At 40.7% G+C, this 20,842-nt stretch overlaps 1 protein-coding gene across 8 annotated transcripts in view; it reads left to right on the forward strand.

The window, feature by feature from the left end:
• Positions 1-20,842, forward strand: part of tacc2 (transforming, acidic coiled-coil containing protein 2) — a 77,793-nt gene that overhangs the window by 40,581 nt on the left and 16,370 nt on the right. For 5 of the 8 annotated variants that reach the window (XM_037678337.1, XM_037678345.1, XM_037678374.1 and 2 more), the window contains 9 exons: positions 8,139-8,245; positions 9,608-11,030; positions 14,037-14,094; positions 14,443-14,635; positions 15,020-15,069; positions 15,160-15,269; positions 16,845-16,998; positions 17,296-17,436; positions 19,712-19,771. In XM_037678337.1, coding sequence (XP_037534265.1) covers positions 8,139-8,245; positions 9,608-11,030; positions 14,037-14,094; positions 14,443-14,635; positions 15,020-15,069; positions 15,160-15,269; positions 16,845-16,998; positions 17,296-17,436; positions 19,712-19,771 — 2,296 coding nt within the window. Of the gene's footprint in view, positions 1-2,715; positions 2,886-8,138; positions 8,246-9,607; positions 11,031-14,036; positions 14,095-14,442; positions 14,636-15,019; positions 15,070-15,159; positions 15,270-16,844; positions 16,999-17,295; positions 17,437-19,711; positions 19,772-20,842 lie in introns of those variants that run through there. The other 3 variants (XM_037678389.1, XM_037678353.1, XM_037678367.1) reach the window with 3 other exon arrangements.

Below are 20,842 nucleotides of genomic sequence, written 5' to 3' on the forward strand. Positions count from 1 at the left end.
ACTCTACACTACTTCACTCTACACTCTACTAAAAGCTAATTGAACAAATCAAAAGAGATTCATCAGTGCTTTAGACTACATTCATACACTGATGGGACACACATCAGAGGCATTAAAGGGTTCAGCGTCTTGCCCAGGGACACCTCACCATACCATACCATACCATACCATACCGTACCGTACCGTACCATACCATACCATACCATACCGTGCCACTTTATTTATAATGCACTTAAAACAGCAACAAGGCCTACCAAAGTGCTGTACCGCAGAAACAAACAAATAAAGCACATAGCATAAAAATACATAGATCAGAATGGAAAAAATAATAACTAAATGGCTAACATTGTTGAATACAGACAGGTTAAAAAAAAGCAGTGTCAAAAGCCAGGGAATAAAAGTGGGTTTTTAAGTGAGACGTAAAAACAGTAAGCAAGGGAGCCTGCATGACATGTAGTGGTAACCCATTCTACAGACTTGGACCTGCACCAGAGAAGGCCCTGTCACCTCTGAGCTTAAGATGGGTTCCTGGTAGAGTTGCATTCGGGCCCAAAAAAATCCAACCCAACCCGGCCCCAGTCAGTAGCCATCATTTCCGAACACCACCTGATCCAATGAACTAACAGTAATGACAGGTCTGAAATTCGGGTCTGGCCAGGCCGGGTTGGGCTTCAGGTCCGGGTTAGAAATGACAGCTCTAGTTCCTGGAACCAATAGAAGCATCTGATCTGTTGACCTCAGAGAGCACTGTGGGACATATGGCTGCAGCAGATCAGTGAGATAAGCGGGGTCAGAACTGTTCAGAGATTTAAAAACATACAGAAGGATTTTGAACTGAATTACAAAGTGAACTGGGAGCCAGTGCAGGGAGGCCAAAACTGGTGTAATGTGCTCTCTTTTGCCTGTACCGGTTCAAAATTGGTCTGTAGCATTTTGGACCAGTTGTAATCGTGCAGTGGATTCCAAAAAGAAGTGCATTGCAGTAATCGAGCCTGGATGTTATGAACGCATGTATTATAGTTTCAAGGTTACCTTTGGACATATGGGCTTCAGTTTAGACAGTCACTTCAGCTGAAAAAACAAAACAGGATTTAACAACTGTGTTTACATGACTGTTAAGTTTTATGGAAGAGTCCATTATCCCTCCCAGATTAGTGACTGTAACGGGGCTAGAGAGGAGAGGTCGATGCAGTGGTTCTTGATCGTTCCGTTAGGAGGAAACAACATGACTTCAGTCTTCTTCTCATTAAAACTTAAGACATTTTTAAAGACATCCAGTCCCTGATGTCAGCCAGGCAGTCAAGAAGAGGTTGAATAGAATGTGCACCATGTGTGCTTCAGAGGGAAGTAAACATGTGACTGCTGGTGGAATCGAACCCCAAACTCTCCCATTGGAGGGCCATCGCTCTAACCACTCAGCCACAGCTGCCCCTGTGCTGTTGTGCACAGCACATGTGCCGTTTGGCTTGAACCTAAACACCTGGTTTAGTGTTCCAGGATGTGCAGAGAAACTGGAGCGTTTTTGTCTTTTCTTTTGTCCTCACAGGCTGAAGCACGACACCCGATACTTCAACACATCAACTTTATGCGTCCGCAGACTGAAGTTATTGTAAAGAGTCCTCATTTCCCCACTTTCCCATGAGAGTACAATAGATTTATTCTTCTCATATTTCCAAGCCCCCTCTCTTTCATCGCTCTTTAAATCAATGTCAAATGTGTAGTATTTCCATCCCAGAGGACACGCTCTTTGAATCGGTCACACACAGATGACTGAACAAGCCCAGGCCTGACTCCTCGGGGTCTCCGATGCAGCTCAAGGTTTCACAAAACAAGATTACGTAAACCATCATCCATCTATCCATCCATCATTTCTCAACGTTAGATAATCCCGGTCGAAATCTCGTCCATGAAATGCTACAAGTGATGCATTTTTTTCAAGAAATGTTTTTTTTAAATTAGATTTCCTCTTTCATATATCTTTTGGTAAAACATTATTGCAGGTTGCTTAAAGAAAATAAAATGTAATGTGGTCAAAGTTGGAAAGCATGCATTGTTTTCATAGTCTATTGTTTACCTCAGACATCTCTCTGGTTGGCTAAACTGAGGGTTGGAAGGTTCCATTGTGTAAAAATGGAGGCAAAGTGTGATTTTTTTCTTCCTACAGAGGGCATAGGATTAAAAGGGGTGTTTCAGGCAAGAAATAACAAGTTCACTTCGCATGTGCTGTGGGATAGAGGAAAAGTGGGACTGACAAGGTGAAAGGGAATTCGCCTGTTTAGTCATGGGGGTTTTAGGGGTCTACCATTGTTCGGCTCCCCTGCAGACAGAGGAAAGAAGCTGTCTTTTTAAAGGCACAGGAGTCTGATGTCAGGGGAGAGAGTGATGGGAAAGATGGGGGAGGAGGCAACCCAGCTCAGCGATTTCAGAAGCCAAACAGAAAAGAGACACCTCAGACACACATGCAAGACAACAAGAAAGCTGGATTTTTTTCTTTTCGCTTTGGATTATTTCCTCGCTATTGCGCTGCTGGAGCTTTAATCCCACCTGGATTATTTCATCGCCAGATGGGAAGCAGGAACGCTCTCGGCGTGCTCAGGGGCAGAGGACTGAGGATGCTGTGCATAAAGTGAAGAGCTCTTAATCATCCCGGTGTTTTGCTCCTGATGCGAGCAGCTCATCCTCTGCAGTGCACCACAGTGAGTTCACCTCCTCGGACACGGGAGGCCACGCTGTGAGTCAGAGGAGGGAGAGAGCTTTGGGGGTATCAGGTGGATGGTGGAGAGCAGGAGGAGGCAGGGGGGGCAGGGGTAGGAGAGCCAGTTGATGATGGGAGCCAACGAGTCCATGGAGATAGGACAGAACCCCTGTCCCTCACAAGAACACATGTGAGTTTCAGATTTTCTGCATTTCTGCTCAGTTTGAGTTTGAAGGAAAAGAAAATGTTCATCCTAAATCTGTTTTGTTTGCGCCTCCTTCCGGAATAAAACCAGTCAGGACTCAAACGCGTCATTGTTGTTGCTTTAAGGTTGTAAATAAGGATGAGGAAATCTCAGCACGTGCACAGCCACATGCACACCAGTTTTCTGCTACGCTGTATAACATGCACGCCTGCTTCAGACGAGCCAGGATACGGTGTTCCGCAGGGAGGGTGATGTTTTGTTCTGTAAGAAGGAGGACGCGACCGGCTGGTGACTGTGCCGAAATAGAACACGCTGTGTGGGGGTGGAGGGCAACTCATCAGTGGATGGGAGAGATGGAGCAAAGAGTGCAGCTCATCTCAAGAGGGGTGGGGGGTGGACTGGATGCTTGTTCAGAATTAAAATGTTTTATGGCGTAGCAGTTTTATTTTAAATGTAGTTGATGCAAAGTCACAAATAAAACTAACAAAAAATCCTCTTATTAATGGTTAATGTGTTGACAGTTTTCTTCTTTTTCTTTTCTTTCACATTTAGCAGCAGATTCGCTCTTTTATTTCCACCCAAATGTCTTCTTCGAGATCGTACGCTTGTCTGACTGCCATATTTGTTTACCTACACAGATAAGGCCATGACTAATGTTGCCCTGTCATGTGACTCGAGCTTCCATGTAGTTTTCATTGTTTCAGCCGTGCTTTGTTTACAGTGAGTGCAGACCCACGTTCGATCCTCAAACGTCTTCAGTCTGCACCAAGACAGCCTTTTTCATGTGAGATTTCATACTTTGTAATGAGCACCTTTAAAGCTCTACAGATGGCTCAAACAGGTTAAACTGCTATAAAAAGTTTAGCCTTGTAAGCGTTTTGTTGGTTTCTGTGTCACTGACAATAAAAACCGCACATGCACACTTTATACGGTATTCAGACCCTTATGTCTTTTTATTCACAAACTGTTGAATCAATCAAAACTGTGCAAAAGAATTTCTGTTAAATCTCGTTTGATCATCCAAGCTGCTTTTGTATTTCCATTAGGAATCAAATCTCGCAGCCCCCACTCTGCTGATCCATCTTGCAGGTTTCACCCTGACTTGATGCGTCTTTATGTGCCATCTGCTTGCAGTCAGTGTCTCAGATTAGACTGACTTGGAGATTATCTTTGTCTGACACTCTGGTCATATTGTCTTCTTTGTTTTGAGACTAAATAAACAAAAGAAAGATCCCAGACTCCAGAGGTCAGCTCTTGGTGATCGAAACACGTCAGCTCAGTCAGGTTCTGTTTTTATGATCCATACACGGTTCAGAGGGGTTGTCTTTGGGCTTTTGTTCCCAGGTTTTTAACATTTATATAATTTGTTTACAAGGTAAACTTAAGGTGAGCTGCCGCCTGTAGACCATCAGTGCAGAAAGTTTGTTAGATTAAAGCAGGATTGTTGTAGTTTACTGTTATGATGTAATATTCTATATTTACCAGACATTCATTGTAATCGAAGCACATGAGCGCCCTCTAGAGTCCTTTTTACGTTCTGCAATGGCTAGAGCACAAGTTTAAATTTTACTACAGATCAATGTAACATGCTACAACATTTTTGTTAGTCACATCCAGATACATCTGAAATATTTTTTTAAATTCTAACTAAGATACTGTTTATTAATAATTGCCTGGACCTATATGGATTTTCCTGTTTATCTGAACAAAAGCTTTCTTTCTGTTTATTTTGCCCCTTAAATCCTAACAGTAACCGGTGAATGTGATGCTGAAAGCTCTAAAACAGGTGAGGGGAAACTGGAGATTAAATGTAAAAGAGAAGTGGAATTGAGACAGATTAATGACCATCTGTGTCCAGACAGCGAGGGTTTAAAGACCTATGACTGTGCAGGGATGATGGAGGGACTGTGGGTCATCTGATCCACTGAGATGAATCAAACAGCTGCTGATAAACTAGCAGAGAGCATCTTGGTCCTTTTTGATCTCCTTATTTTTTCTATTGGTGCTTGAGGTTGCATATTGATGGTTTTTTTGCTTTAGACCCAGTGGTTTTGAAGACTCTTCCTGGAGTGCTGAAGCTGTTCAGACGGGCCGAGTTAAATTTGGCTGAAGGCAGAGACTCGTCTGGTGCGCCGACACTGCCTCTCTCCGCCTCGCGCTGTCTCCAGGCAGCCGTCTCAGCCTATCAGAACCAGCTGGGGATGCTGCTCTCTTTGTTTCTTCTAGCCTCCGTACCCCGACTGTTCAACCATATGCCTTCTGTGGAAATCACATTTTCACTGAAGGCATCCCCATAAAAGATCATTTTGTAGTTTATTCAGAACGACTGTCGTTTAATGACAGCGTCTGCTCTGAGTTTGAATCTCAGGTTCAGATGATCAGAACTATTCTCCATTACTGGAGCATAAACAAAAGGATTTGAAATTATATTTTATTGTTGATGCTGTTGCATCATCTTTGAGTGAGTGTTATAAAAAAAATAGGCATCATAACTTTATTTGCCTTTTTATTTATAAAACAAACAGTTGCCTGGACTGTGTTGCACAGGCTCGGTTAATTAAGTTGGTATTGGATTTTTGGGCCATCGTAGTGGGACACGTGTAGAGAACGACCCCCCCCCCTCCTCCCAGTCCATCAGTAGCCATAGAAACACAGTGCTCGCAGTCTGATGAACAATGTTCTTTGTGTTTTATTTATTTATTTAGCTTTTACTTGTTGGGTTTATGCCTATTATTCTGTGAAAGTGCATCTTAATTTTGTTAATCTGACAGCTGTAATAGGTGACCAGATAATTGGGTTTTCTAATGATTGATCCTCATGGGCAGTTCTACCCTGATGGGACTCATCGGACCCTCAGAGATGACCCTTTGCTGGTCATGCGTGGTTAGCCCAGTCACGATAAACAATAAACCAATTAATCGCATGATAAATTAAAATGAAGTAAAATAAAATGTTTCTTCTTATTTATCCAAAAAAGTTCAATCTGGTCCTCTGGACATTCAAAAAAACAAAAAACAAAACAAAGCAAAAAAATCTAGAAACGTTTCGTCTCTCATCCAAGAGACTTCCTCAGTCTGAGGTGCTGTTTTCAGCTCGGTCTCTTAAATAGCACCTTCACAGAGTGGATCAACCAGTTTTGCTGCTGACAACCAAAACCAGCTGATCACATGCTCAAGAAGGACCATCAGCCTAACAATGGATCATTAGCACACTGATGGCTGTTTACTGTTCACAGAGGGCTGAGTGATACCAGCAATCACAGCATTGTAAGAGGGGGACAGTTGAACCCGGAGGCCTCCACCCCTGTTTAATGATGGACGATTTCTTTTCACAAAGATGGCCTCCTTTACTCCTCTCTCAAACCATCGTTCCTCTCTGTCCAGGATGTGAACATCTTCATCCTTGAAAGAGTGACCGCTATCTTATTATCTTCTTATTTATCACACTTTTTGCTTATGAAACTGGCAGTTTTGCTTGTCTTCTCTATATAAAACTAATGATTATTGTTTTTTTGAAGGGCAATTTAGTTTACAGACTTCATAATCCATAGTGTTTTGGTTGAATGCAGTTTTTATTTCCTTTTTTTTTTGTATTTAGTTTTTATTTAGGTGCATTTTTTTGTTAACAGAGACTGATAGTCCATTTTATTTTTGTTTTTGTTTTATTTATTTCCCAGTTCCAGTGTTATGTGTTCTTTTGAAAATAATGTTTACTGATCTTAGAGGATGTACTTGCATTATTATGTCATTATCATTACATTAGTTTAAAACGGTCTCCAAACAATGTTATCGTTTATCGCAATAATTTCTGAGACGATTAATCGCCAGGCAAAATTTGTTATCGTGACAGGCCTATATGCCTGGTCTTATTTGACATTTAAGCACTTGTGTTAAAGAAGAAAAAAATTAAATAAGCAGCTAAAATTAATAATTTACTTAATGTCTTGCAAACTCTTTTTTCTTTCTTGTGACCCCAGATTAAATAAACATTTGACTACGACATATATAGATTTTTGTTTTTCCTGTACAAATGACCACACGGTGGTTCTCAATTATTATTATTTTATTTCATTCACACTTTTATGTTTGATAAATAATCTTTAAAGACGGATTATCAGCAGATTAACAGCAACGCTATAGTGTGTTTTTGCTGCTGCTGTTGAATTTTATCATAATTCAGGCTGATATCATCTGTTGATGGCGTCTGTGGGGAACACTCAGGATCAGTGTTGTAACAGAATGCGTTGGGTCTGGTGGGCACTGGACCTTTTCTGGGTGGAAACAGCAAAATGGTTAAAAAACACAAGAGTGGGAGGGGGGAAGTAGAGAGAGGGAGGCAGAAAATAGAGCTTTGCAGGAGATGGGCTTCTGCAGACAGTCTAATTTAGACTGGGAGACGTTTCTTACTGAGGTGGAGAGACGACCGGTTGATGGCTAATGAAAACAAAGAGAAGGGAAATTAAACTGGAAACAAAGAGATCTGGATGCTGGGAGGAAATAAAAACACTGACTCTGCAGATTTCAGCATCATCTTTGTAAGAGGCTGCTGTACCTACCTGGTTGTCAGCATTTGTGCGTGGAGGGGTTCGGCCCACCGGCAGCCATGGCAGTGAGTACGTGGCAGGCTCTGTCCCCACTGCAGTGGGCTCGCTGGGGCTGGGACTCGTTGCTGGGAGGGGCTGGAGACGGGGCCAGCCCAGGCTCTGATCCAGCTCTGGGGCTCCTGCAGCGCCTCTCCTGGGGTTCTCATCATGACAACCTGATCAGGGCTGCTGGGGAACCAGTCAGACTTAGGTGAGGCAACCATCTAATGATACGCTGAACAGGAGAGCGTGGAGCTCGCTGTTCAAGCTATCAGCCCTCATTTCATATCTTATTATCTTTAGACCCAGAGGTGGTTCTGTGTGTGTAAACGTGTGTGTTGTGATGAGGTAATGTGTCTCAAATGGGCCGTTACTGTCACCAAACTGCAGATTCATCATTTTAATTTGTGGCAGTAAAGTCCACTGGAAATAAGAAATGGAAGCACATTCACCTCAAGCTATTGCAACAAAAATCAAGCCTTCGTGGCTCGGCGATAACTTATCTGCACCGTGTAATGCCCCGAGGACTGACGCAGAAACATTTCCTTTGTGACATGATGCTCACGCCAACATCACCTTCCTGATTTGGTCTCCAGAGGCTTTAATGTTCCTTTCAGTCGGCCTCACAGCCGCTTTCTCTCTTTGTGTTTTCGTAGGAGCTCAGACTCTGATGGTGCTTTTGAAACTCCAGAATCTACAACTCCAGTGAAAGCTGCTTCTCCCACTGAGCCCCACACAGAAGAAGTCAAACCTGATGACAAAGGTACAGAAAGAAATGTATTCTTAGCTCTGATAGATGTTCACGCGCACCTGCTGTATTTCTAGAGGATGCATTGTTGCCACCATCTTGTGGATGAAAGCTGCATTTCACATCTGGCTTTTGTTCCACAGCTTTACAAAACTGGTGCCTTAATTGTATTACAGTTTATTTTTTTCTGTTCAGCTCAGTTTGGGTAAATTCATTTATATTTTAGTTCACTTCATTTTTATATTTCACTTAATTGTAATACGATTAAAGTGCAATAAAGTGAACAAAAATGCAATTCACAGCTAAATTTACCTACTGTATGTTCGAGGAGAAGAGAACATGAGAAATGACAAAAATGACCGTCCGTCCGTCCGTTCGTCCGTCCATCCATCCATCCATCCATCCATCCATCCATCCATTATCTTTTACCCATTTCTGTCTTTATGTCTGTCAATTTTAAAAACTTTAATTAAATAATAAAATAAAAATTTGGTGAGGTTAGTACCTGTAGATGAGAGTCACTTGTAGCTGCGCACTTTGGGTGCAACACATTTTGCAAGATCTTAACATTTTAGTATAACCGTCAGAGTCATCTCTGTTTGTCTGTTAGCAAAATATCTCATAAACGACTGGATGCATTTCAGTTAAACTCTCGGAATGTAATCACTGGATGCACGTCTGCAACTCAGTACATTTTGGAGCTAACCCAATTCAAGATGGCTGCCATAGCTATTGAACATTTGCTAACACAAATATGGCTGTGCCTCAGTAAAATGTGCAGATGTTGAGCTAGAATTTTGTAGGTTAGTAGCTGAGAATTATTCACAACACATATTCAAAGCACTAACAGATACTACAAGATAACACAATATTTCATGAGAATGCTTTTTTTTTTTTCAAGGACTGACCAAAATGACCACGACTGTTATTTCTCATCTGCATGAAGTAATTTTAGTCTAAAAGTCTTGCAGGAAAGCCAGTGGGTATTATGCATAGTTTAATGGATGCTAGACCTTCAATGACAAAAGGTAAACAGTAAATTTTAGCTCACAATTTGTAGAAATGACAACTATAGCCATTTTGTGTTCGCTAAGGTTCATTCGCTGTGTCTGCCATCTTTAATTGGCTTGACTCCAAAAGTGAATGAGTTGTAACTCAACCCAGTGGTTTATGAAACTAACAGACACACGCACAAGACAACACTGTCTAATTTAATCTAGCAATCTAATTAAATACAACTGAAGTGAAGTAAACTATAATCCATTTTTCGTTTTTCCCAAATAAATGTTTCTCATTTAAACGGTCATGTCGAATTAGACTGACTTCATTGTTAAAAATAAATTTCTGTTTTGTTTTTACCTCGTCTTGTTTTTGCAGGTGCAAACAGTTCAGTGAGTGATGCTACGTCTGCTCTGACTCCAGCCGATGCGCTCTCTCATTCTCCATCCACTGTTTTCGATGAGAACAAGCCCATCGCTGCCAGTGGAACGTACAATATCGAGGTTTTTGCCGCAGAGCCAACAGGTCACGCTCTGACGCGGTCTCTCAGCCTTCAAGGGGGGGAACTAGATAGTTCTGCTCTGCTAGACGAATCGGCGTCTGGAGGCTTCCGACCTGTGTCCGGCTCCTTCAGCGCGGGCACCGAGAGCGCCCCGGGCACCATTCATAGACCAAAGAAAGTCCGCTCTGGGTCTGTAAAGAAGAAGCCCCTCCTCCGACAGAACTCCAACCCCGAGAGCCCGAAGCCAGCCTCGTCCATCAGCACCCCAGAAATCAAGAAACGGGCAACGCCTGAAACTGCCAGCCCTCTCCAGGCTCAGGAGGTTACAGAGGAAAGCTCTGCCACTCCGAGCCCTGGAGGGACTCTCCAAAAAACCAGGAGGAGCCGTGTTGAAACGCCGCCGCCTCTAACAGAGGAGACCCATCAGACTTGCCAAGAGGAGAGCAATGGTGTCCCTGCGTTACCTTTGTGCCACGAGGAAACCCCTCAACCAGCGACTCTAACAGATAAAGAAGACTCTCCTATTTCTACTTGTGCCTCATACAAATGGAATCCAGACAATTTTGAAGACATCAACCCCTTCAAGACTGGAGGGAGTAAAATTGCCAATTCTCCTGTTTTGGATCGTAAAAGTCCTGTTCGTGGTCCTATCTCCAGCCCTCCGAGAAGTCCCCCTGTCCCTGCTGTGGAGCCACATTGTTTTACTCCTGCACCTCCTCGTGAAGCTCTGATCAACAATCCAGAGGAGCAACCAATTTTACCCAAGCGTCAGTCAGTAAGACTCGAGTTTGACTACTCCGAGGAAAGCTGCGAGGCGTCCCAGCAGGCCTCTCCTCCACCTAAAAAAGTGGTCAAAAAGCCGAGCGGCAAGATGCCGCTGAGGAAAACGAAGCTGGGGCTGAAAAAGACGGCCCCAGCACCGGCCGAGCAGCTGGACAACAACAACCCTCCTGCGACTTACGCAAGCAACGAGGGCGAAATCGCCGTTCCCAAAGCGTCTTATAACTTTGAACCCGACAAGTGGGAAGATCCAAACTTCAATCCGTTTAATTCAAAGAAAAATATTTCGAATTCTCCAAAATTAGCCAGGGCGCCGTATAATTTTGACCCCAACAACTTTGACGACTCCATAGACCCTTTCAAACCCTTCGTCAAAATGGCCAGCTCCCCTCCGAACGCCTCTGCCTCGTTTGAAATGTCAACCAATGACTACGACAACGAAAATGACAATGACAACATCGGGGAGCTGGGGGACCAAAACCAGAACAAACCGGCGAAGAAGAAAACTCCCATAAAGTCGTAAGTTCATGCTGGTTCCAGTGGGTCATGCATTAATAGAAACATCCACGGTTTGCCAGCCTGTGTCCTCTGTTTGTCTCTCTGTCACCTGTGTTTGTGTATTCTCATGTATCCCAGGAAGTCCAGGGGTGGGTCCTCTCTTTGTTGTATGTTGTAAGTACAGGGACAATGCAGACCTCGCCCCTTTTTGTCCCCTTTGATTCTCTTTCTATTAACAGAGACATCATAATCCTTTAAACTCACAATCAGACAAATCATTCTAAACTTTGACTTCAGCCTTTTTAAATTAGAGCTTCTGTTTTTTTCTGTTTTAAATTCTGTCTTTAAATATGTGCTTCTGAAAGAACATTGTAGTTTATATTATATGGAAGTTTTGGCACATATTTTATAAGCGTTATATAACAATCAGGGGGGAAAATCACGGAGAACCCCCCCCCTGGGTTATAATGCTTCATTACTGTAAAAAATATAAGCCCAGTTTCTTATAGTTCTGTACCAGAATATAAGAGGATCACAAGCTCCTTATGAGATTCTACAGCGTCAGATGAACAACACAAGAAACTAGAGAAATTACATTTTCTATGAAAATGTAGTGTGAATGCTTATTGCTGAAGAATTTGCAGAAAAACAGCTGTGATTAGTTAAAAACATGCCGATTTGTAGCTGAAATGGAAGAACACGCCTAAATTAGCAGAAGAAAGCATTTAGGTTTAAATAAGCAGAAGTAAGGACAAAAATATGGAAATTAACTAAAAACAATTAAATTAGCAACAACAACAACAAAAAGGCTGAAAAGGCAGAAAGAAACTTAAAGTACCAGAAAAAAGCTGAAATGAGCTAAAAAACGTGGAATTAGCTGAAAAAGATTAAAATGCATGTAAAACAGCTAAATAGTAGCTGAAATAACAGAAAAAGCAGAAGCAGAAAAAAACTGGAAAGAGCATAAAAAGCTGAAATTAGCTGAACATTTTTAACTGGGCTGAAAGTAGCAGAAATGAGCACAAAACAATTGGAATTTATCTGAAACCAACTGAAATTAGCACAATCAGCCAAAATTAGCTAAACAAGCTATAAAGGTAGCTGAAATGTAGAACAAGTTTAAATTAGCAGAAGAAAGCAGAAAAAGCATGTTGAAAGAAGCAGAAATTAGCACAAAATAAGTGGAAATTTACTGCAAAACAGCTAAAATTAGCAACAAAAAATCAGCTGAAAAGTAGCTAACAATACATAAAGGAGATTAAATAACCAGAAGGAAATGGAGAGAGTACATTTTTTCTGAATTAAGCTGAAAAAAGTTGAAATGAGTGCAAAAAATGTGGAATTAGCCAAAAAAAAGTTTTAATTAGCATAAAAACAGCTAAATAGTTGCTGAAATAGCAGAAATAGTTGAAATTTGCGTAAATAAGCTGAAAGGAGCAGAAAGAAGTTAGAAGCACAAAAATGTAGTTAGCTGAAAGAATTTTTAAGTAGCACAAAACAGCTGAAAGTAGCTGAAAAAAGTTTAAATGCTGAAGCAGAACAAAATGTGAAAGGAGCAGTAAAAGGTTGTAAACACATCTAAAGATTTGAAGGATGTAATGAGCTCAATTCATTTTCTTTAAGAAAAAAAAAGACAGAAAAGGCTAAATATTTCAAAAAGCTAAAGTTGCACCAAAACCAAAAGTCATAGCAGGTTCAACTCTGTCAATTGTGAGTTTGTGGGAACCAGTAATGAAAGCTCTAATATAACAAATTAATAAATAATTTTCCATTTAATAACATAATGCTGAGTAAGGGTTGACTAACTGTCAATGTATTGTGTTATATAAAATGTGTTTTAAAAATCAAGTCATTTAAAAATGAATTTCCACAAGATGGGACACCTCAATCCTTCGGTCTGTGCTTGTCATGGCAAATACAGCTGAAGCAGGTCTGTTTACAAATTTGCAGATTAATAAAAAAAAAACTGAAAATCTAATCTGGCATGTATTGTAAATCAATGAAGTGATTTCAGGATTATTGTAATGCAGTCAAAACAATTTTCAGGAAAAAAAAAGCTGCTTTGGCAACTTTTTTTTTTTACATGTTTATGCAAATTAATAAACACCAATTTTGGGGGGGGATTATTCAGTATGAGGTGCGGTGTTGTTCAAGCGTCAATATATCAAGCTTTTTGTTTTGCCTATTTCTTTGATTTTGTTTATTTAATCAGTTAGACTAGAACAGGGCTGTTCAACTGGTGACCCATGGGCCATTTCCGGTCTGCATGTGACTTCAACCCGGCCTGGGACGGTTCTGGGTTTGGGTTCTGTTTATTGCATTTAGGATTCAATGCAATAAATTAAACAAATTTAAAAGGTAACAGATCATTGTAAAACTTGGTTTATTTACATAATGACTTTAATTGCTGGATGTCCGGCCCCTGAGCTGCTGGCTTTCAGAAACTGTGGCGCCCTGAGCAGTTTAGTTGAACAGCCCTGGACTAGAACTTATATTCATTTTGCTGTTCTGATAATTAAATTGTCATAAATTTGTTTTAACGCTTTTCAATTGTAAAGCAACCCAGAAAGTAGAATTCCAGTTAGATGATTAAAAAGCTTCTTGCTCCCTCTAGTGTTCTTTGTTTGCAGTTGTTAAAAACTCTGAAACTATAGAAATGGCTTCATTTTATGTTCATTTTACGAGTGCTTGGTTTCAAAAAGTAAATGACGGTCAGTAACAATTATTCTGCCGCAGTAAAGTCACTAACAGCTCCAACAAGATGTATTTTTTCCAGGATCTGTGTATTTGTTGATGTATTTAGGGATAAGATGTTTAAATTGTGTACAAAATGTCTGATGCTCTACCGACTCTACGTTCAACTTTTGTCATGTGTTAGTGCTGCTGCTCTGTGTTACGTCGTGGATTTAAGTAGAAAAAGGTGTTCCCAACTTGGTTCGTGTTTTTGGATACCAGAACAGTGAACACTGGATCTAATATGCTAATTATGGATCTGGATCATTATTTATTTTATGTGTTTGTTCTCAGTAATACTTTCAGAGTGAAGAGATCGCCAAAGAAGTCAGTGTTGTCGGACACATCCCAGGTGTGTATCATGCTTCACATTGGGGGTTTCTCTTTTTCAGTCGTGCATTTCTCCCTTTGTAACGATTGTGGCTATACCAGATATAAGGACCACAGAGACCAAGATTCAGGATTAATTTACTGTGTTTATTTATAGAGTATATAAAATATAAATCTTTGTTTTTAGACATGAGTCAAAGGCTAGAATAAGACTACCGTTGTCAGGTAATGCTCCAGCGCTGGCTGAATGTCTTCTGCCGCCCTTTATGCTCCTCATGCTCAAGACGATGATCCACGGGTGCAGCTGATTGGAGTCTGGCTGTCAGAGCAGAACTCCCACTCCTTCTGCTTCTGTTTGTATTTGCTGCAGGATCCAGACGACCCTGTCAGCACACAGGATGATCACGCCACGGATGAGGAGAAGTTGGCCTCCTCCACCAACCATAAGTGGACAGCCAGGCACGACACGGAGTCAGATTTGAACGCCGACCAGCAAGACTTCCCTCAACCTTCCGACCTCACGTCTTTCGTCCACGAGAGCAACCTCCCTCAGGAGGCCCCAGGTGAGGCCTCACTGTCTGACTCTTTGTTCGTTCAGCCACCTGTGTTCACACCACATCAAAGCACACCACAGTCAGGCAGCGCATTAAGAAAATTCAAAGCCCGTGTTTGGATTTGGATAAACGCTCATGTACAACCACTTTACCATCGTGTCTTTAATGTCTATTCACAGAGCAGCGCTATTGATTTTTCTTATGGCAGTAAGCCTGTTGGCCTAGTTCTCCAGCGCTCTGCGTCCTACCAGAGGCTGTCTGGCTCGACCCGTCTGGGTCAAAGATGAAACAAAGCGCACACACACACACGGCCTCTGATCCCACCGGAACAGAGCTCAGAACTTCTTGACGTGCGTCTTATATTCTGCGTCTAATGCTGCTTCTCTGTCTTAGTGCAAGACTATGAAATCGAGTACATGGAGAAGATTGGCTCTTCATCCCCTGTGAGTGTTGGTTAACGTTTGTAGATTTTAGTTGAGTTTGTGTTTTACCTTCTGTTTTGATTTATGCTCCTGTGTTGTTGTTTTTTACAGCCACTGTCTGCAAAGAAGCCATCTTTGTACTTGAATTTGGACTCGGTCTCTGACAGTTTGACAAAAAGTACGGGCACACATGGATCTGAGCCCAGCTCCCCCTGCACAGGGTAATATACCCACCATTCTTTTATACGCTCATAGATTTGTGTATTGGCGTTGTTGCTTTGCAGATGACGATAATAATGAATTTCATGCACACGGTTTAGATTTTTATATTAACTTTCTGGTATTTGCATATTTTCATTCTGTGGGTGTCATTATGCTTCAAAATGGCTATAAGTTACAGGTTATGAGTAAAATTTGGTGTGGTAGATGCTAAGACAGATACACAGCCCATAGTTTAAGTACTAAATCAATCAATCAATTGATTCACGTGATAAAAAAAAAAAAATTATCATCAGTTTACAAACACTTTCTCTGACAACGCTTATTTACACGAGTGAAGGGGGAGCAGGAAGAAGAAAATCTTGTATAGACCCGCCCCCTTTCTCAATAATTACAAAAATGTCATGGCCGCGTACATTAAATTAACAAAACAAGTTGCAAACAATATAACAACAACAATAACATGCAGAACAATATATCACTCTTCTCATTAACAACTCAAAAGTGAGTTAATCATTCTTTTTTTTAAAAAGTGTTTTGAATTGGTTTACTGTAGAGCATTTTTTTTAACTCCTCATCCAAACTGTTCCATAGTTTTACTCCATGCACCGAAATGCACATTTGTTTTAAAGTAGTACGCACAGTTTTACTTTTGAAATCATACTTCCTTCTGTTATTTCTATCACACGAACTTGAGAAAAATAACTTTTGTAAATTAAATGGCAATAATCTCTTTCTAGCTTTAAAACAATTACCAAGATCTATATTTTTAAAAGCGCCATTAACTATTTGTCGTTAAATGTCTGTTAGCAAAATATCTCAGGAACCACTCAATAGATTTTAATGAAACCTTCAGGTAATAATCATCAGATATATATCGACAGCTGTCACAGCTAAGTGGACTTATCCAAAGACTATTGAGGTGAAATGATGATGTGGTAGTAGCTGAGAGTCCTTTATAACAGTGCTTTTCAAAGTGGTGGCCGCCAGGGGGCGCCAGAAAGCTGGAGAGAAGATTTTAAAAAAGCAACAAAAAAAAAAAAAATATATTGTAATAATAATAAAAATTGCCCACTAGGGCAATCTGTATCTGTCATTTCCAGATAAACACTCATGAGAGAGGTTAGATTTGTTTTGTTTTGTTCTTCTGGTCAACAGTTTGTTGAAAAGTTTTTTTTTTTTCCAGTGGGAATATAATACAGTGTTTTAAACATGTTAGTTAAAAACATTTTTATGCTCAGCGCCTGTAATAATTAATTGAATATAGCGAATAAAAGTGAAAACATTCTAAAAGTTGATGTTTCTTTACATATTTTGTAGCATTGTTGTGGGTTTGTGAAGGGGGGCCTCGGCCAGAAGCTAATGCTGTTTGGGGGGGCCATGGCATGGAAAAGTTTGGGAACCCCTGCTTTATAACACGTACTCTGAGCATGAGATTATGCGTAATCCTTATTTTCAGGTTTTGATCTAATCGGCTACAACTCCATTATTTTGCAGCATAAAATGAAACATTACATGCATGTGCTCGACATTTAATGTTTACGCTGCATTCATGCTGTTACTCTCACGCTGTGCAGGAGCTTCGAGGAGATGGAGGCTCAGATATCAGCGGGTATGAAGACGCCGGTGTTGAGCGTGCGGCCCGGGCCCGAGGGTTCTGCTGGAGACAAGGGCAGGAAGAGGGAGAGCGAGGTGCTCAGCCGAACACAGAGCATAGAGAGGGAGGAACAGGTGAGACAAATGTATAAAAACTAGGTCTCATTTATGTGTCCACTCACCGCCATGTGTTGTAAATCTGCCACTTTTTCTTTAACATCGAACTCCATGCTGTTGTTTAGCCACGATGCAAATGTTTATCGTAGGCCAAGACTCAGCCTGTCGCTCTCAGTGAAACCTTGTCAAGCCAAACAGCCAAAACGTTTGAGTTTAGTGAATCAGCTCCCAGTGCTGCCACTCAAAACACTCAGCGCTTGCTTTGCCATGCTGTCCTCTGCCCTCCCCTCCCCACTCCTCTCGGTGCCCTTGTAGTCCTCTAGCCAGGGCCCCGTGGAGGCCCCTGCTCCAGCCCAGGCCTTGTTAGACAGGCTGTCTGAGTGTGATGACCCCCTGCAGTACCTGGAGCCCAACCTGGCTGAGACCAACCCAACTGTATTCGCCCAAAAACTACAGGTGTGTTTTCAGACCACACATGCCCCACCGTGATAAAACCCTCCAAGGTTTTTGCTCTGGGGGTCTATTTGTGGTCGACATTCAGTGACTGTGTTTCTGTGTGCACATCATTTCCGTTTGTATCACCCTTTCCCATCCTGCCTTTATATTTTTGTTTGCCCATGTTTCCTGTGTTGTAGTTTTTGGCTTGCTGTGTGAAGTAGCTTAACGGTGGGTAAACTGTAGTCAGCAGTGTGTGCTCTCCACTCAAGTTTCTGTATGTTTTCCTTTGTTCTCTCTCAACTTTGGGCCTCGACCCTCCTCTCTTATGATATTTGGCCTCGTGTGTGGCCAAGGAGGAGTTGGTGCTTGCTGCCCTGAGGCTAGAGGCTCTGCAAGTAGCCAAAAGCATCTCTCAGTGCTCCTCCCTCTCCACTGTAACTCCCCAGGTACTGCGCAGAGTCAGCCTGCACCTGCTGAATCACGTGTGTGTCAGAGTGGGTGTGTTCGCAAGAGAAAACAGGCTTCTTGAATGAGTCATTAGGGAGGAGTGATGGATGCGTGTGCGGCTGCAGACCGAAGTGTGTGCACGAGTGTGGCTCGGCTTGCGGCTCAGTCCCTTCAGCACTTCAGCAGCTGCGAACCCATGGCCTTTTCCACACGTTGGCTGTATCACAATACCCACAATCCCGGTACTCTGTCTTCCCAAACATGATATTTCTAACACGGCTTAATGCAATCAGCTCGCTCCCGGACAAGAAACAAGCTCCGGGTTGATTCAGAACCTGATAGTTTTGTGCCTTCTGAGTACCTTTCTTCTGTTGTGCATGTATCCCGTGGCTATAAATGTGACTGGGGATGTCACACAATAGAGCTAAAATTAGTAGATGAGGAGTAAAACTTTCATTGATGTGCGCTTTTTCTGTTATTGCCACAAAATCCCCAGTCACATTTTAGTTTTTTGATTTTTTTCTAAACTAACAGCACTAACATAAAAACATAACAGCTGAAAGTAGCTAAAACCATGCTGAAATGTAACTGAAATGGAAGAACAAGCCTAAATTAGCATAAGAAAGTAGAAAAAGTACTTATTTGCTTAAGTATGTTTAAATAAGCAGAAATGTGCACAAAAATTAGTTTTAAAAAGCTGAAATTAGCAACAAAAAAATGGCTAAAATGTAGCTGAAAGGCAGAAAGAAGCTTAAACTACCACAATGAAGTGGAAAGAGCTGAAAAGAGCTAAAAAAATGTGGAATTAGCTGCAAAAGCTAAAATTAACATAAAACTGCTAAATATTAGCTGAAAAAGCTGAAACTAGCATAATTTGGCTGAAAGGAGTGTAACAAGCTGAAATTATCAGAAATAATTTAATTAGACTGAAAGTTGTAGGAATTACCACAAACACTTTAATTAATATGAAAACAGCCCAAATTAGATAAAAAAATGCTACAAAGGAAGCTGACCAGGTAGAATAAGCTTAAATTAGCAGAAGACTTCAGAAAGAACACATTTGTCAAATGAGGCTGAAAGAAGCAGAAATGAGCACAAAATGTGGAAATTATCTAGAAAAAGCTGAACTTAACAACAGCTGAAAAGTAGCTTAAAAAGCAGAAAGAAGCTTAAATTACCAGAAGGAAGTGGGAGAGCACGTTTGCGCTGAATTAGGCTGAAAAAAATGAAATTAGTCCAAAAAAAGTGGAAAAATTACTATAAAACAGTTAAATAGTAGCTGAAATAGCAAAAAAGCTGAAACTTAAATAAGCTGAAAGGAGCATAACAAGCTGAAATTATTAGAAATAAGTTAGAAGAAGCACAAAAATGTTGTAGTTAGCTGAAATAAATTTTAAGGAGCACAAAACAGCTGAAAGTTGCTGAAAGTAGCTGAAAAAAGTTTAAATTTGCACAAGGAAGCTGAAAGAAGCTGAACCAGAACAAAATGTGAAAGGAGCAGTAAAAGGTTGTAAACACATATAAAAATTTGAAGGATGTAAAATGAGCTCAATTCATTTTCTATGAGGAAAAAGTGGCAGAAAAGGCTAAATATTTCAAAAAGCTAAAGTTTCACCAGTACCAAGAGTCATAGCAGGATTGTCCTGAAAGAGCTGAACGTTTTGATTTATGATTTGTTGAAATAGCTGAAAAATTGTGGAACGAGAAAGATGCTGAACAATGTAGGGAAGAAAAATGGACCACAATCGTGTGAATGCTTCATAAACATTCACACAATTAGAGCGAGCGCCTTCTGATCCTCGATGCGTCCATGTGTCATGCTGCTGCTGTCCTGCACATTTTACAGTCTCGACTAAAGAAACCTATCACACGGCGGTGGAATATCAATGGTTCGCCTTTACTCAAAGTAAGAATGACATCATCCCCCTGTGATCTGTTTGTTTCTACCTGTAGCACAGTTCCGTCTATGGTGCAGTCCACGTGTTTGGCCATGAACACACCCGCCCAGTTTCACTGTTAGATTTGATGGATTAAAAAGTTGAGTTACTCACTTTCAATTTAAAAAATGGGTAAAAGTCACATTCAATGTGATAAAAGCTAAAAAAATAAAATAAAAAACACAGTTCCTTCAAACATATTAGGCCCCCGTTTTGTACAACAAGTGATAGTGTGTTTATTCCTAAATATTTACCCAGTTGGGATGTAAATAATGTCCAGTTAAAGTTAAAAATCAGGACATTAACAATGAAATGTAAAGTCATGGTCCAAATACAGACTGCACTGCAGATTGCAGGTACAGCTGACCCCAGAAGTGCCACATCCACAGAGTAATATTTAGCTGTTTTGTGATTTTGTCCGTTTTTACTTATAGATTTAGTACTTCTCTTTGTACTTTTTTTTTTTTTACTAGGTTATGTTAAACTCTGCTCTTCAATTCTAACACCCCTTTAAAATTACATCAAACTCAATTAGTGAGGTAAACAAAAACAATCATTAACTTACATTCAAATTTGGTCATCTTCTCTGCATTTCAGAGATTAAAAAAAAAAAACTTGTTTAAATGTCCTTCCTTACAAAACAAAGAAAAGCAAGTTCTTCTTGTTCATATTTTACTGGGTTCAATGATGCAACTTTTCAACAAGTCCTTTCTTGTTTTGTGCATTTTGTAGTAGTTTCATTTAGCGTTTACAGTCTATCTGTTCTGGGATTGTTAATCCAGAAACTGAGATTGATTTTCTCTGCAAGAATTAGAGTAACAAGCTTTTTGCAATCTCTCTAAAATAGAACAAGTTTCATAGTAATGCTTGAGCCAGACAAAACATTTGAGTCCTTTTTTTACGTTTTATTAATAGATCTGTCTCCTTAATCTTTTTAATCCTCCAAATTTTCATTAAATCCTCCTGTAATCCAGCCCTTTTAAGGATGACTAAATTCTTCTCTGAGCAACTTTTTAGGGGACAAAACCGTTCTAGAGCGT

The sequence above is a fragment of the Nematolebias whitei genome, chromosome 1 (assembly GCF_014905685.2).
Source record: "Nematolebias whitei isolate Nwh7 chromosome 1, NemWhi1, whole genome shotgun sequence".
In the NCBI taxonomy this organism is placed as follows: Eukaryota; Metazoa; Chordata; class Actinopteri; order Cyprinodontiformes; family Rivulidae; genus Nematolebias; species Nematolebias whitei.